We start from the raw sequence: 16,989 nt of genomic DNA on the forward strand, positions 1-16,989 counted from the left end.
CACTCCAAAAGTGAAAATATTAAACCAGCCTAATTCTTTCAACGCGATTGCATAATCACATTGAACGATCACTTTTATGTTTACATGACTCAATTTCGTTGCTTCATCCAAATTGAAAAGCAGAAGTGAACCATGTAACATCGCCTTAATGTTCTTATTGAATATTAAACTTTTCAATCACAGAAATTTTCACAAGTTTATCAAAAATACCTTCAAAGAGCTCGGCCCCAGAAGTGATATTGAGGTATTACTGGGAGGATAATAACGAATAATACTGTTTTGTTGATAATAAATGATAGTGCGTTTAAAAAACATGTTATTGTTTAATTGTAAGGCGTAACATTTTTATCAATTATTTGATTTTTTATAAAATCATTTCGTAAGACCTACTTTATAGGTTTTATTATATCTAATGTTCTTATTGAATATTAAACTATTCAATCACAGAAATTTTCAAAGAGCTCGGCGCCAGAAGAGATATTGAGGTATTACTGGGAGGATATTCAGCTGTACCAAGCACGATATAAAGAGGTGCCTACGACGATGTTGAGTGGTGTACAACCCAACCCTCAGTGTCATTGAGAACTGTCTAAACTGATGTTAACTGATGGTACAGTTAGGTAATGTTAAAAGGCACAAGGTACCAAGGGATATTCAGGATGATGCTACAATGTACCAGATGCCAACCGATATCAAACTAGACACTGAGGGGTGTTCGAGATAATATTGCTGCCATAAATTATGTTAATGGAAGTATTGGGCAATGTCAACGAGTGGCAGGAATGATATTGAAGGTTGTCCAGGACGATATTTCGTGCGTGGTAAGAACGGTACTGAGGGATAATCGTGGCGATGCTGATATCCCATCCTAAATTAAGAGATAGATAGTAGAAGGGATAGAGAGAGATAGTGATGGTATCGAAGGATGTCCGGGAGTATACTGAGGGGTCCCAGAGGTGATATCAAGGGATTATTATACCAGGCACGATATAAAGAAATACCTGCGACGATGATGTTAAGGATATAGTTAAGTTGAGTTGAGTTAGAAAATGTTAAAAGGTATCAGACATTACATCAAAGGATATTCAGGACGATGCGTGTAACAGCGATGATGTTGATGGAATATCGAAATAGACATGAGGGGTCTTCGAAATAATATTAAGCGTTGTCATAGATAATGTTGTTGGATATATTGGGCAATGCCCTTACTGGAACGATATTCAGCTGTTAGGCACAATTCAAAGTGAAATAATAATAATAATAATAATATGACTTTATTGTATCCCATATAGATACTTATAGACTGAGGGGCCTAATAATGTGAATATAATTTAAGTTAGAGAAATTAATATATCAAGACTATATTGCACCATAATGGCAAAACAAAAATTTATTTTATAGCATTATAAAATTCAAGAGAACTACATTAAGCCACAAATAAATTGTTTCGAGAATATTGTAATAGATATCGTGTTGTTGCAATCATTTCTGTACGTAGAAAGGTAAGCCACATCACCATGGCATCGACTTCTTAAGCGAGCGCTGTTTTAAAAGCTATTTCAAGTAAAAAACAATAATTGACGACTTTGTGCCAAATGACGATGATTATTTGTAGGAACCCAATCATGTAGGAATTTATGTTCAAATTTTCTTGTATAAATTTATGCAAAAGCATGACATGTCATGTGGCTTACCATATTATAGATAGAATTTGTAAGAAAATTACTTAGTAGTCCAATAGAGACGTATTTTTTTGTTCAACGATGAATTTGTTGAAGGAATAAATCATACAAAAAGAAACAGAATAGCAATGCTTCCAGACGAGTATTTACTGCCGAGTATGTTGCATGAGACCAAATTATACTGCGCCTACTTGTTACCTACGCCTGATATAAGTAGTAATAACAGAAATAAACCAAGTAAACTGTAAGAGTAACAAATACATTCAATAAAAGCTCATAGCGAATCCATACCAAAATACTAAAGTTATTACAGCAGAAGCATTTGAATTGCGATATAACTATTTCTACATTATTTGCAGATTTTTATGTGCCCTTGTGTAGAGAACAAAACCACTCCAGTTAACGAATGCGCTTACAGAAACATGATGTTTAGTTCTCTTCAATCTTCCAGGCTACAACGTTATGTATAAATGTCGCAGCAGTCTTTTTTCATCCTTCGCTGCGAAATCTTCTTGGATTCCTTCGCAGATCTAGGTATTTGATTTCGGGTTTCTGTTCATGATTTACACAGCGACAACCATAGATAATCAGTCAGATATATCTTTTGACTACGTTGGATGATCAATTGATGGCTTAGCACAACACCACGACATCCTCCCGAACCATCAACACCGCACCAGATTCTTTTCAACATTGTCCCGGATAATACTCAATGTGTCGACATGGTCTCGGACATCCCTCAATAATATCCTGGACACCTCGATAATTTTTAGTATTAATCATACCACCCCTCAACACAACCTATATCGTCAGAAGCATCCTTCCTTATCATCCCTGGCACACATGAAGATCGAGTGGCATACCTCAACATTACATACCCACTTTCATGATATTTTAAACAATAAACTCAATAAAGATATCACACTTTTAAAGAATTTTTATGAATGAAGAAACAGGACACATCTCCATTTATAACATAAATCTATGTTATATGTTTGTTGTATAATATAAAGTATTTGCAATTATTGAGAATACGTCACGTCAATTTCTCATTTGTAACACATTTTTTATCCAATGATAATTGAGATTATGTTATTGAGCAAACATGACAAATTATGATTACAAAATGACTTTTAATCCAATGCAACACTGATACAAACGTGTCAAGACTAATGGACAATTCCTTGATATCAACATGCCAAAAATTCGGAAAATTATTATCGTAGTTTATCAAAAACGATTTTATTATAACGCACACATTATTCGAAGAATTTGTTAAATATTTCATGGCTATTAATAATTCTCATAATTTAATAAAATAATGGTGTAGATTTCGCATAGCCCAAGGAACTGTTAAAACAAATTGAGTTATACGATAAATATACACATCAGTGAACTTAACCAGATTTAACCGGTACATTCAAACTAGAATTGGCTCCTCAACTAGACGAAAAATGCATATTTCCATACGGTAGTAGATGGAATGTACATCAGGTGCGGTTTAGAGTTGGCGTGAACTGACAATTTGCCAATAACCAACTCACTACGAGAGTAAAATAAGACAACCAGGACTTTACTGCGCTCGCTCGTTTCCTTAATACTCAAAATTACCGACGATGTTGTTGCTGTTAGGGTAAGGCAATATACGTAAATAGAAATTGTGGAAAAACAGAGTGATCAAATGTGAATGAATAGGTACTAAGTTGATTTGTAGCCAATCGTTAAAATTATAAATTACCGTTCGATAATTGGCTTGCGCTTTGAAACAAAATGCTATAACTATTTGCGTTTATTAATTGGATAATTCGGCATATTGAAAAGCTGTAAATAATAATTTTAGGAATACGATTGATCAGAATATTGATGACTAATTTGTTTTTGAAAATACATTAGAGTTCATTCAGGAAAGATAAATTTAACTAGAGTAAACAAAACCTGCATTGTTGGAAAATTTTAAACTTTCTCCGTAGTAGAAGTTAAAATACATCAACACGACCTATGGCAACATTATAGGTGTTGTGTTGGCAGGTTAGCAAAAAAAATTGAGAATATTTTGAAATTTGTGCATTTAGAAACGAATGCATGTATACATTTAACGACTATTTCCCGATATTTTTTGGACATGTGATCTAATTTTGGAATGATTTGATTCAAAACAAATATACAAAATGTATCTAAAGAACTTAGTTATCGAGAAAATACAGTACATGGAAAAGACGTAAAAAACACTTCAATAATAAAACAGATAATCGTGTAATGTGAAAATATAGAGAAACTTCAAAGAAATGGTAGATAGGAAACAGATATTGCAAAAATTCAGGGTAGTATACTTGAGCCCAAATGTTAACGTAGTATTCGATAATATACTGAAGGACTCTTGTGAAAATGTTAAACCAAATGTTGATCTTTCACTCATATACAAAAACCAAAGCAAAATATGGGTAACCAAAGAAGTATGCTTTTAGACAATGCTTTTATCCCTGCAGTACGATGTTCTTTAAAAAACAAGAATCTTAACAAATGACTATTTGGCTTTAAGAGACGATCTGACACAAACACTTTTTTACCGCCTAATTGTATTGTACATCGCTGCTTCCACCAATGGATCAGAATATGATGCAAATGATATTAGACTAATTAAAGGACTAATTATGCTGGTGAATGCAGTTTTGCGAAAAGAGGATGTCACTAAATCTTTAAAAGATATGAATTTAAAAAATACCTTATTTCGTTACTCAGGATTGGAATAATAAACCTTTCAGGTTTATTACAAGATATTGAAGAGTGGTTTGGGAAAGAACGGCACAGCGAATCAACGTTGATTGAAGTTGTACTAATAAATGAAGCGATCAATACTGAATTAGAAATGATAATGTAAAACTTGCCTCCACAAACTTCAATGAAATCCGAAGATGCTTTAAACGCAATCGATCTCAATATCCATTGGATCGAAAACAACCAAATATGATATTATATTGCGACCCTATCGTTTAAAATTGGACAGATTTTAAGATTTTGCGGAGATTTATATGATAACTTTCAATTAACAATCATTTCTTATTAAAGTGCGGAGTTTGGGTTTTATGGCAAGTCGCTGGCAGTCAAGGCGCTACATCAAACCCATATCTTTATAAAACAATCTACAGATATTATAGTGACACTGAGATAATGAAGAGAAAATATACTTATTAAAATCTATTATTGTAAGAAACAGTTAAAAATTCACAAATTCCTTGAATAATTAAAGGAATTATTATTATTCCTTATTATTGTTCGTTGACAAATAACTAAATAAAATTATGATTTTTTTCTAACTATTTTCTTATAGCAAATCTGTTAATAATATATAAATATAAGACTAAAAATAAAATTATAGCATAATTGCAAATCTAGAGATAAATGAATTTATGAGAAAATAATATAAACGTATAAAGGGATTTCACAAAAAGTGGAATGTGAAAGCGTGCTTCGTTATTTTCAGCTTATGACAATAAAGCAACTAGAAGGCGATTAAAGGACGAAGTGGGTATTTATAGGTTCACAAGTCAAACGAAATAAATACTCAATTTTATTCTCCATTTGTAAATTTTATGCTATTTTCTTTGCGTATGTTTTGCATTGATACAGAATGGTAAATGATCAAAGACAGCGCTCTGGATGAAATCACACATAGGTGTTAATTAGTTATGGTTCCAAGCTGGTGAAATATTGCTGCTATTCAAAAATTTTAAAGAGCAATTGTCCGTCAACTTTCAGTACGTTGAGAAAAACTACATGAGTAAAGAAAATTCTTAGCGCCGCGATCCAAAACACATCTTCGATCGTGGGTTTAATGGATGTGTAGCAATGGGTAGAAAAGAATCGGGCGTGCAACAAAGAATTCAAGTGAAGCACCCCAAACATCTTCTATCGTGCTCCCGGATTACTAATTCAAGTAAAACGACTTAGTGCTGACGTTGTTATAATTTTCTATGATACATTATCAAACGCGATTAAAGAAACGGACCCAAATATATAATGTTGATGAAATCGACATTTATTAGCCATGCAATGCGCACTCGTACATTAACATCTGCCAACATTAAAAATTGCTCCTATATAAAATTAAAAAGATCGAATTATAATCTTCTTTTTTCTCTTCCCTAGAAAAACTAACACAAGCTATGGTAGGGAAGTCAAAGATATCTAGAGCTTTAAAGAACATAAAAAACTACCACTCGAATACTATAATTACCGTTTTGTATGGATGACGATAGATATTTTTGAAATATGATTTAAAAATAAATTAGTTAAATAAGTAAAAAAAAAATATTTGGGCGGCAAAGATCTCTCTCAAAAACCAATATTGATTCTTGATAATGTTGTCAGCTGAGAACGGGAACATCACTATCTTGCATCTTCCTCCAAATCTTACCACCTTGATTCAACCCACGTATCAGGGAGTAATTGAAATAATGAAGGGGTTGTACAGAAAAAGAATGATAGATCTGCATAGCAGTTGTAGCAACGCTGAAGCCGGGAGCCGACTCGAGTTAAGCAAGCAATATGATATATTATCTGCCTAAGTTTAATCAAGTTTAACAACCTAAGTTTGGGCGATGTCGCTTGCAGATAATATTATACAGTAACGGTATTAGCATACATTCTTTGACGAATTCAAGTAATGAAATTCTTAAATTTCTTGAATAATACAGAAGCCATATAATTTATTTTGCAAGGTGACTTAATTACAGTATGCTGAACAATTTTACTCTTTACAAAACCTATGTGAAGGAGCTGACACATGGATACAATATTGGTAATGGAAGCAACTTCCAACAGATTTAACAGTTCCTGGCGCTATAAAGGAACTATTTTTTCCCAGTAGCTAAGGCAATCACTACTTTCCGCTAACGATTTGTTTCGTTGATTCATAACGACTGACTAATTGGATTTTTACTTTTTTGAAAACATCATTTATACTTTATTTTCTATATTTCATCATTGCCCTCCTCATAATAGAGGCTAGAATATAGCTTACAATAGAGACTAACCGTAATAAACGTTAAATATCATCTTTAACAAATACCAGTGATAATATGTTTGCGCATAATAATTTGTTTCTACTCATGAAATTTTGATTTCTTCTATGGTATTTTGCTTTTCAGTGTTTCATGTTCACAGCTTTCCGTACTTGTAAGTTGAGCTTACCGCGGTTTTCAAACATCTAGCCAATTTCAAATTACAGAAAATAGGTACTTTACAAAGTAATCGAATCAAAATTTAAAATTTATCTCAATGCATAAAGAATTTACAGTTAATTTTTAAAATTTCCATCACACAATAATTAAGCTATATAAAAATGACAAGATTCATATGATTTATTGTTATATTAAGATATTTATGAAATTATTATCGATTCGATACTGAAATAATTTAATTATTATTTTGAATTGAAACGATAACATAAAACGTATATTAAATAAGAAACACTCACCACTCTCGAAATAAGTGTTTATGATATTTTTTTTATTTATCTATTTATATCGTTGTTGATATGATAAAAACCCTAAGAAATTAAATCAGCAGAGTGTAAAACTTTATAATGCCAAGTTATCTAAGAGATAATTTTTGTTAAATTTTGTCAAAATGATATGAAAATTTATTAAATTCAAGTGGAATTTTAATGATGTTTTGAACCAAAATGCTATTTCGCGAAGTGAAACGTAAGAATAATTTAAAAGTATAATTTATGTTAAACTATTTCTGTCTGTTTAAAAAGAACGTCACGACCGACATTATTATTTTTTTCAAGGTTTGTTCTTTATGTTGATGATAAAATCTTAAAATTAATACTTACTGTGTTGATTTATCAACATCCTAATGGATATTCGGGACATGTAAAATCTATCTAAAAAGTATTGGATGCTGTGCTCGGTGTGTTGATCAACATCGTGGGAATCTTTTAATTCCAACACTCCCTGAGCCATCGTTTCAACAACATCAGCATGTCGATTTCGGATCTTCACCAAACTATCACAGAAGCGGTCCAAAGTTGAACTGTTTATTTCTGCCTGTTCAAACTCGATAATCTCTTGAAAACTTCTTATATACCAATCGTTCACCGCCACAACAGACGGCATTCTTATCAAGTGTTCGGGTAAAAGTGAAATTTCTTTCATTATGTTCGCCAATCTAACTGGTAATTCTTTCCGCAGGAATATAAATGATTTTTGTTCCGAAGCATTTAAACCTAAACAAATAAGAAAAAATAATTATAATAAAACAAAAAATAATTAATTAAAAGTTAGTAGTTAGTAGTTATACAAGTTTAACTAGTTATAACAATAATAATCCACTTCAATTTTTTTAATTTTTTTAAATAAAAGATATATAGATCTAGAATAATCGAAACTATTTTATTTACAGAGACGTTACGCAAATATTTAATTACACATTGTCTCATTTGAACTTATTTTTTGTAAATCCGTTATATTGAACTTTGTACTTAGAGATAACTTAAATGCTGCGTATACAAACAAAACAGGTAAATATCTAATCAATGCCAGACATCGAGGTTAAACTTATTTTGGCTTTTTTACGTAATTTATAATCGAGAATTATGTTATTTATTTACAATCTCTGTTTTGAAAAAGTTGGTTGTTTTCTGCTGATAATGATTTAAGGTGATCGAGAATGGATCATTATCAATTTTAATTAGTATTATTGATCGAGTATTTAAGTAGTTACAGGACTTAAATGTTTAATTTTAAAAGCGAACATTTGATATATAAATTATTTTGAATAATTAGAAAAGTAGTGAAAAAGTTTTTTTTTATTGTTTCTAAATGATTTAGCATAAATGAGTCAAAAAGAAGATTAAAATAGACTGCAGAATAATGAGTTAAAGTTTATTAGTGTTACTCAACTGAATTATTGACAATATAGAGTTATTGAAAAATAAGTTGTTGTTTATGAGAATATTAGTGGTTACAAAAATATGAAAAAATAAATACAATTCTAAAGTAATTCTAAGTAAACAACTTATCTTAGACAAAGTATTCTGAGTGTTTTGAATTGTCATGCTCCAATTAACGAGACAAGATTAGTGACCCTAACTTAGCTAGGATAACCAAATCGATAAACCAGATGCAGCCGTTGAGGAATAAAGCAGTTTGTTACTGACAGTTAAGTCAACTTGCTAAATTTTTATTGAAGTGAATACATTTGGCTCCTAGTTAAACGATCCTAATTAAAACCATTAAAAAATAGTGTATGAATGTTGTATTACACAAACCTTTTTGACACACATACCCGTAATATATTAAGAGCAAAATTGCAGCTCTCAATCATCTCGCTCACATACCATTTACTAAATAGAATAAGGCTTTGAGGGTTATGTGTTACAATTAGGAATTAAGGTGACATATTAGATGTATTTATCTGTAAATGGTCATATACGTGATCATCCCTATTTCTTTAATATTGCTAGTTTTAGAGGTGAAATAGAAAAAGTCTATAGCACTTTGTGTTGGACAAAATAAAATTTATTGACCATACATTCTGTTAGTATTAAATTTAAAGATAGATGCCCGTCTTATTGAAAGTAGAGTGAATTTTATAGTTCTTTGTTTCCTTTTCTGCAAACATTTTAGGTTGTTTTTATATTCGTTTTTTTTGTATCCACGTCATATCGCCGACGGTTGAATTCATTAACGTTATATTTTATGCCAATAGTGGAAAGCTAACGAAACCTTAAATCAAGATATTTAATCTACATACGCTTTTAGCGCTCTATTTATACACATAATTCTGTTTTAACACGAATTTACCTATTCGTACGTATTCATTTTTTGCAGTGAAAAATTTTAGTTATAGAATAGTTATATAATCTTAGTTAAATCTCCAATAGTTTTCAGTTGTACTATAAACAGCAATGGAGAACCAACGAAGTACTAGAACTACATAGAGTTCATAGTATATTATAACATTTGGAATTTAGAACTGTACGATTACTCTTGTGAGATTACAATAGAACGAATTTAAAGAAAGGTTGCTGTAATTTAGTATCTATTTTATTAATAACAATAATAAGAAAATTAGTAAGAATTTCTTGTTGTTTCATGGCATAGCAAAAACTATAACAATAACCACAACGAGGACCACACGTGCCGTCGTGTCTTTCCTGCAACCCTCCCCGGATGCATTTCGTTTGAACCGCATTAACCCTTCTGATGTCCTTTGTATTTGCGGTTCAGGTTTCACTGCCCTAGTCTTGTCTTGACCTTCCGGCTTACTTCATTCTTGTCATACACACACCAACTCAGGGCATAGTAAGCCTTGGTGGCCTTGTTCACTCTGCTCCTAACTTCTTAAGTAAGCTGAGTTGCTGACCTGAGTCAGAAAGTAGCCATCACATTCGATGTGGATGTTATCCAACTGTTCGTCTGTCCTCCTTACTACCACAACTTGACTTTACCTTGTCCAACATCATGCCCCTCTCCTTTAGAGTTTCTGACCACTCCAGTACAGTCTGTCGCAATTTCCTCTCGGAGTCTGCGATGAGAATTACATCATCTGCATATATCAGAGATGTCTTCACCACCTCATCCATAAAACTTGTCCTCTGTCTAACCCCATTTTCCATGACGAACTTGCTAGAGGTCTTCTCCTTAAAGCTCTCTTCACTTAGTGGTCGCCACTCAATCCACTCACTGGAACATAGACCTGATGGTCTGTATCAGTTGTGAGCGAATCCCTTTCTTATCTAAGACCAAAGCTCCTCCCATGGCACCTTAATAAAGGCAGAGTGCATATACAAGAAAACCAGGGAAGTAGATTTCCCGCTGCTGATCCACTTATCAGTTATACAGTGTAGGGAGAAAATGAGATTTTGACGTCCTGATCTGAAACCCGCCTGCTCCTCAACTAAGATTATTGAAGATCAAGGATATATTCCTGACCGAGAGTGGACTGCAGATGAAAGTGATCTCTTCTAGAAATGAAAGCTGAGAATATAGTATCGCAGAAAACTGTCGGTGGGATGCTGGCAAAACTCCTAGCATTTTGATGGTGATAGAGCTCTAAAGCCACATTCAATGAATGATATAGATACTAGTAAACTACCTATATATTTGACGGCAAATAAGATGAAATGAGCCACCACAGTCATCTTTACGAAAACATTAAGAAAACATAATAACTAAATAAGTTTTGACGCGAATTGCAGTTGTTGTCATCTTACAGAGTTACATAAAAGCTTGATTAAGACAGACCATTGTGCGCTATTGAAATTGAACAGTGTGTGTCACAATATAGCTCAGGATAGTAAGTATATGGACCATAATCCGAATTTCTGATTCCCTAAGTCTATATCCCTGAATCACAATTTAATCCATCATGTAGAATTAGAAAGTAAAAAATGTTTGATACAGATTTTTTATAATAAGTTAAAGCTTTTTATTGAATAATGTGATAATTAATGTGATCTACTTACTGCCAACTTATGATAACGGTAAAATAGTTTCTTATATATCTTGATAGAGGTATAAAGTCTCTTGCAAGAAGATCTTTACGCTAGAATCCTCTAAATTTAGTGATTTTGTGTTAATACATCAAATCCAGCGCCTTGCCCGCAAACAACCTCGGCCATTTGAGGTGAAATCATTCCTTATATATCTTGGTAAAGATGCAAAGTCTTTTATAATAAGATGTTTACCCTCAAATCGCCGAGATCATTTGCGGACGTAGCACAAAAATCCTCCAAAGTTGATAATATTTTTTTTTATTCATTATAAATTTAAATTTCACGCAGAATTCCCAAAAACTAAACCCTGATTACCAAACTCACTAAATAAATCTTTCATAGTACCATAATATAGAAACATCCCACGCGATAACCGATATCATAACTCATAACCGTAAACGTTATTATCTGACAGATGATGATTTTGCAAAACTTCATTATCTTGACGTCCAACACTCCATTTATTATCAAGGTACTAATTAATTTCTTTATAATAGCTTAACGAAACAATTAATCCCGCATCCATAATTAACATTCAAATTGGAGTCCCGGACTTGTTTATCACACACTGCCCCCATCTCAAAGTCCAACTGGATCCTTTGCCAAAAACTCCCGAATGCCATCACAAAGTATCACATTAAAAACGTCTTCAACTTACCTTTGGACTCGAGGTGTATTTTAAATTTGGCCGTAAAAAAATTTTTATCTTAAAGTCCGGTTTGAAGTTTTTTTGTTTACTGGCGACTGCGTGACTGGATGTTAGCTTGGACTTTAGTCGAATTATTTTAAAACAATTTAAATTGACGTCATCGCGAGCTTTGCTTTCATCTCCAGACGGTAAATTATTTATAGTGTCGGTTTGTGTGCAGTAGCAGTTAGATGATTATGTGATCCTAGAGGGGAATTGAAAAATTAAACATCATTGCGTGCAATGCCAATGTCGTCGAATGTAATTGTACGAACACTATAATGTATTTTTAAATCTTAGGAAACTAATTCTTTTTAGAATTGAAATAGAAAAAGTTATAGCCGAGTTTTAATTTAAAAAGCTTTTGCTCATTATAAAGTAGTTAAATTAATGACCAGTCTGTTAGGCAATAAAAAATCTGTAACTAAAATAGTTCTGAAAAATTTATATGAGAATATGATTACACGCCGTTGTTATAAAATACACCAGGGTTAAATTACAACAAGTCGAGTGTACTAGAACGTTAATTAACACATACATTTCCTCTCGAGTTATCTTTTCACGTCCGGAGCAAACATTTCAACGTAGTAATGATGTATGTTATGTGTGTACTTGTTAAATATAAACTCACGTCATTTCTTCCTGTGTTCTCATTAATGTTGACTATGTTTGCAGATTAAATATTATTTGTGAATTTAGAAATGTTTTAGTATAGAGAATAGTAATCCTAGATCCACTACTTTATCATTTATTGAAGTTTATTGTTTTCGAATTAATATAATAATTTATGAGCGCAATTAAAAATTTTATCATTTGTTTTCTTATATATTTAAAAACGAGGATAAATAATTGTTTCAATTCATTTTAAGATATGATTTCAAAACATTCATAGAAATGTTCTAAATGATTTAGCATAAATGAGTCAAAAAATTACTCAGAAAGAGAGAACAATGCCGTTGTAATGCGGATATTCCCTCTAAAAATAGATCACAGAATCATGTGATAAACTGTATTAGATAATTGTGCATCTGGCACAAACTGGAAATGTAAACATTGTTGAGAAATATTCGTTATGAGAATATAAAGTTGTTACAAAAATATGTAAAAATAAAAAACAAACCTACTAACAAATATAGACCCCATTTTTAAGTATTGGACTTTGGGTTTGTATAAAAAAAAGGCGATAATAACATAAAATAAAGTGCCTCTTTGAACCTGACCAAAGTATTCTTGGAATATTATTGGCAGTCAGCTGTATTTGTATTTATTCTTGGCAGGTTTGCTAGAAAAGTAAATACAGGTTATAAATCGTTTTGAAGGGGCAAATTAACAGATTTAATTTTTCTTGTATATACCTATTAGAACTGATTTATTATACAGAAAACATGTAAACTGTTTTGAAAATAGTGGACTAAGGGGTTAAGTTAAAGTATATGAGCATGTTGTAAGTATTTTCGTAATATTAAAAATCATGAAAATAAAAATGTATTTATAAATTTAAGTAATAATGTGGAGCTTACAAGTCTAAACATGCAAAGCAAAATCAACACTTTGCTTGGAAAAAAACAGATTCTATACTGCCTTGTCCAAAAAAGAAAACGCCAAACATGACAAAGAAGGAACTTTATGCTACAAAAAGAGGGCTTGTGGAACTACAAAATATTCTTGCAGTACAAAAAAGGAATCCCGTTAGTCACAGAAATAATCATATGGAGCTAAAAAATCTCTATGTTGTGAATCAGAGGAGGTATCACCTTGTACAGCAAAATTGACATTTTTTTGCCAAAAAAATATCCTTGTAATCCAAAACCACTCGTTTGTCAACATTGCAAAGTTTAATCAGAATTTGTTGCCAAAAGAAAAAATATTGTGAAGCCAAATAAACTTGGAATACAAAGAAAGATTCATACGGAACAAGGAATAGTTGCATAAATGTCTGTTGAAACCACAAATTAATAAATGTATCTGTAAGGAGAGCCGACTTTCAAAGAAAGGAATACCGACTAACCCGAGTCTCCTTGTCAATCGAAAAGAAAACAGAACAATGTTGGAGCAGCACTTGTAAGAGCGTGGTTTCAACTGCAAATTTCTGACAGAAAATGAAAAACACCAAACACCAACAAAGGTGCTGTCTAAAGAAGAAGAAAAAATTAAGTGTTAAAGAGGCCAAAGATATAGAAAAATATCGAAAAGGAGATTAAAGCATTATCAACTGTAAATGCTTGCTGATTAAACAGCTGTAAGCAATAATAAGCAGCATCTTTGTGCTAACTTTCAGTAACCTGGGACGAGTGCAATTTCTAGAAGACCTGCTCAACCTAAACTCTCTTTTGATCACACGAGGAATCAAAACCTATTATGTTCGTCATGTGAGAACTTTAAAACTATAATATTTAGTGATTTGACATCTTGTCATAGATCTCCCCGATAATCTTAACAACATCATTATGATGATGTGTAAAAAGATTTAAAAGTATTAAAGGGCTATCCTTGCCATCACAATGTAGCAGACGTAACTTAAAGATTATTGCACTTACAGAAACTTAAAAGCATGTTAAAAGTAAAGACCATTCCGATAAAGATTCTTCAAAAAAAATATCGGAAAAGATGAAAAATATGGAGGAGATAGAGATTGAGAGGAAAATTAAAACTATCATCACAAGAATGATATAAAACAATTAGGATCTGTAAATGTACCGAAATTATCGTCGGAATCTTCATGTTTTACTAAAATCAGATACTTCAACATCTTTTAAAGCAACTCTCCTCAAAGCAGTTGTTGTAAAGAATATTAATTCCATTAAGAAACCGTTGGAAGCTTCTGGCAGAAGAATAAAGCATTTCGACAACATCAATAACAACGAAGCAAAAATGAATTTTGAAGGGATTGCTAAAAAAACAACAATCCACAATAGCAAAATAACTCAAAATGTGATCGTGCAATTTAAAAAGTTTCAACATCAACTTAAGAGTCGATGAAACCTTTAAAAAAACTGGTCAATATTAGAGCGAACGAAAATCGATAAAACGAAATAAATAAAATTATCTTTAATTTGTCCTCATTTTTGTCACTTTTCGATATTCTCTCTATATAGATATAAACTACTTGCAATAATTGGAACAAGTTGATAAATTTTAGTAATATAACAAAAGCTATATTCTTATAAAAGAACTTATATACTGAAATAACTTTAAGTAATTTAGTTGAACAAAAATGTGTTATTGGACTAGATACATACACTTAAGTAATATTAAAAAGGGCTCGCCCTTTATTTGTTACCATCTGCTTGAACTACAAGGGCACTCTACCTATTTTAGGTCAGCGGGTCGATAGGTCGAATCACGAGGTAAAATTCAGGACATGAAACCCTATTTTATTATAAAACTTTTAGTACCTAAATTTACCCTATCTTAACAGCCAAGAATGTTTACGAAACTTTACGAAATTTTAATGGAAAAAATTAATTGTTTCTTATTACCTACCAATATGGAAAGTTCTTAACATAAAAAAATAATAAAACAGGTAAATAATGTATTAAAAACAAAATATAAATTAGAAAAAATTCCATGAACAATAATTTGTTTACACGGTTTATGCTGAAACGTAAAAAACCGTTTTTAACTCAAGGACAACATCCCGTTGATTTAAAACAAAATATTTACTAAAACCGATAACACATTATCAACGGGAGATATTTTTGTTCAACCGTTGAGCAATAATTTATTTGAATTGTTGATTATTTTGGACTGTTATCCTATCTCGTTTATTAACCAAGCATACGTTACTTTTAATGTTGTTTTAATAACATGAATAACAAAAAAAAAAAAATAATACATGAATTATCATTTTTTTCAAATATAAATATAAAGAATTAATAATAGTATATAATAAACCACTTTAACTCTTACTGTAACCGAATTTTATAATAACTTAACGCCGTATATTGAAAAAGAAGTTCTCCAAAATAACTAGGTAGAGAAGTTTCGTCCACATTAAATTACATGAACATACGGCAAACTGCGTTTAAAGCATAACTTTAGCCTCTTCGTGAGTGGAGCACGTTTAATATATAAATATGTAATTTTATTGTTAAGTAGCCAACTTTTAAGTGATTGAAATGCGCTGACTATAAAAAATAGCAGTTAATCATCTACGCGTTACATTTGAGGATCTCATGATCAATATATGTAATACTACTAAACATATAAAGTATAATAAATGAGATAATGATTAGAAAATTGCTGAGAAAGTAACAGTGACTATATGCTAGAATTTCATCATAATAGAACGAGATAATTAGATCAAGTAGATAATGCGTGGTTAGGTCCTAGTCGAGGCAGTAGAACTCCCAGGTTACGACACTTAATCTCAATCAACAAGAACTTCATCTAGTTAAGATCCAATTATAAACCAATTTATTAAACTGATTAGGCATTCTTCTAGAAAGACGGTAATGGCATATTCTCGTACTTTTGTATTCAAATAACTCCATAAATTTTCAATGGGATTTATGTTCTGCTTTGGAAAGGTGCTCCATTACACGAGGAGATTATATTATGATTTTTGTTATCATTATAGAATCCTCAGTCGTTGTTGAGAGACAGTTTATCCATGCTTAAAGGTAAATTGGTTCTTAAAATATCTACATACACATTCTAATCCATTATTCACTCGATGAAGTGCAAAGATCAAGTGCCTGACAGTTCCTTACGATGCAGCTTTCTACATACATATTCATCTAATCCAAATATATCATACCAGGTAATACTTAAAGATGTTTCCACAAAAAGGCGTTCACCAATTACTACTAATTAAATGTGGTGCAAGGAGGCGATCATAATGAGCAGCGAAGCTCATTTCCACTTAATCAATTTTACGCCTTCAAATCCTTGCCTTCAAATAAACTTTCTGTGAAAACAGAGCCCTATTTTTTTTTCATTTGTAACAAAATGGCCGCCAATTCACATTATCTCATTACTTTTACCGCACCTAGTATTTGCTATCATCTCTAAATAGAATGTTATTCCAAACAAAAATTGTTTATTCTCGAGAACTTTCAACATTTTCAATATGACCCTTTGATGATTCCGTCTAGTCTTCCCACCATTTAAAT

At 31.8% G+C, this 16,989-nt stretch overlaps 1 protein-coding gene across 1 annotated transcript in view; it reads right to left on the bottom strand.

Annotated features, from left to right (window-relative positions):
- Window positions 1–16,989, bottom strand: part of LOC111418780 (pyruvate dehydrogenase kinase) — a 34,626-nt gene that overhangs the window by 4,641 nt on the left and 12,996 nt on the right. The window contains exon 2 of the mRNA XM_023051451.2: window positions 7,522–7,914. Coding sequence (XP_022907219.1) covers window positions 7,522–7,914 — 393 coding nt within the window. The remainder of the gene's footprint in view (window positions 1–7,521; window positions 7,915–16,989) is intronic.

This window comes from Onthophagus taurus, chromosome 7 (assembly GCF_036711975.1).
Source record: "Onthophagus taurus isolate NC chromosome 7, IU_Otau_3.0, whole genome shotgun sequence".
NCBI lineage: Eukaryota > Metazoa > Arthropoda > Insecta > Coleoptera > Scarabaeidae > Onthophagus > Onthophagus taurus.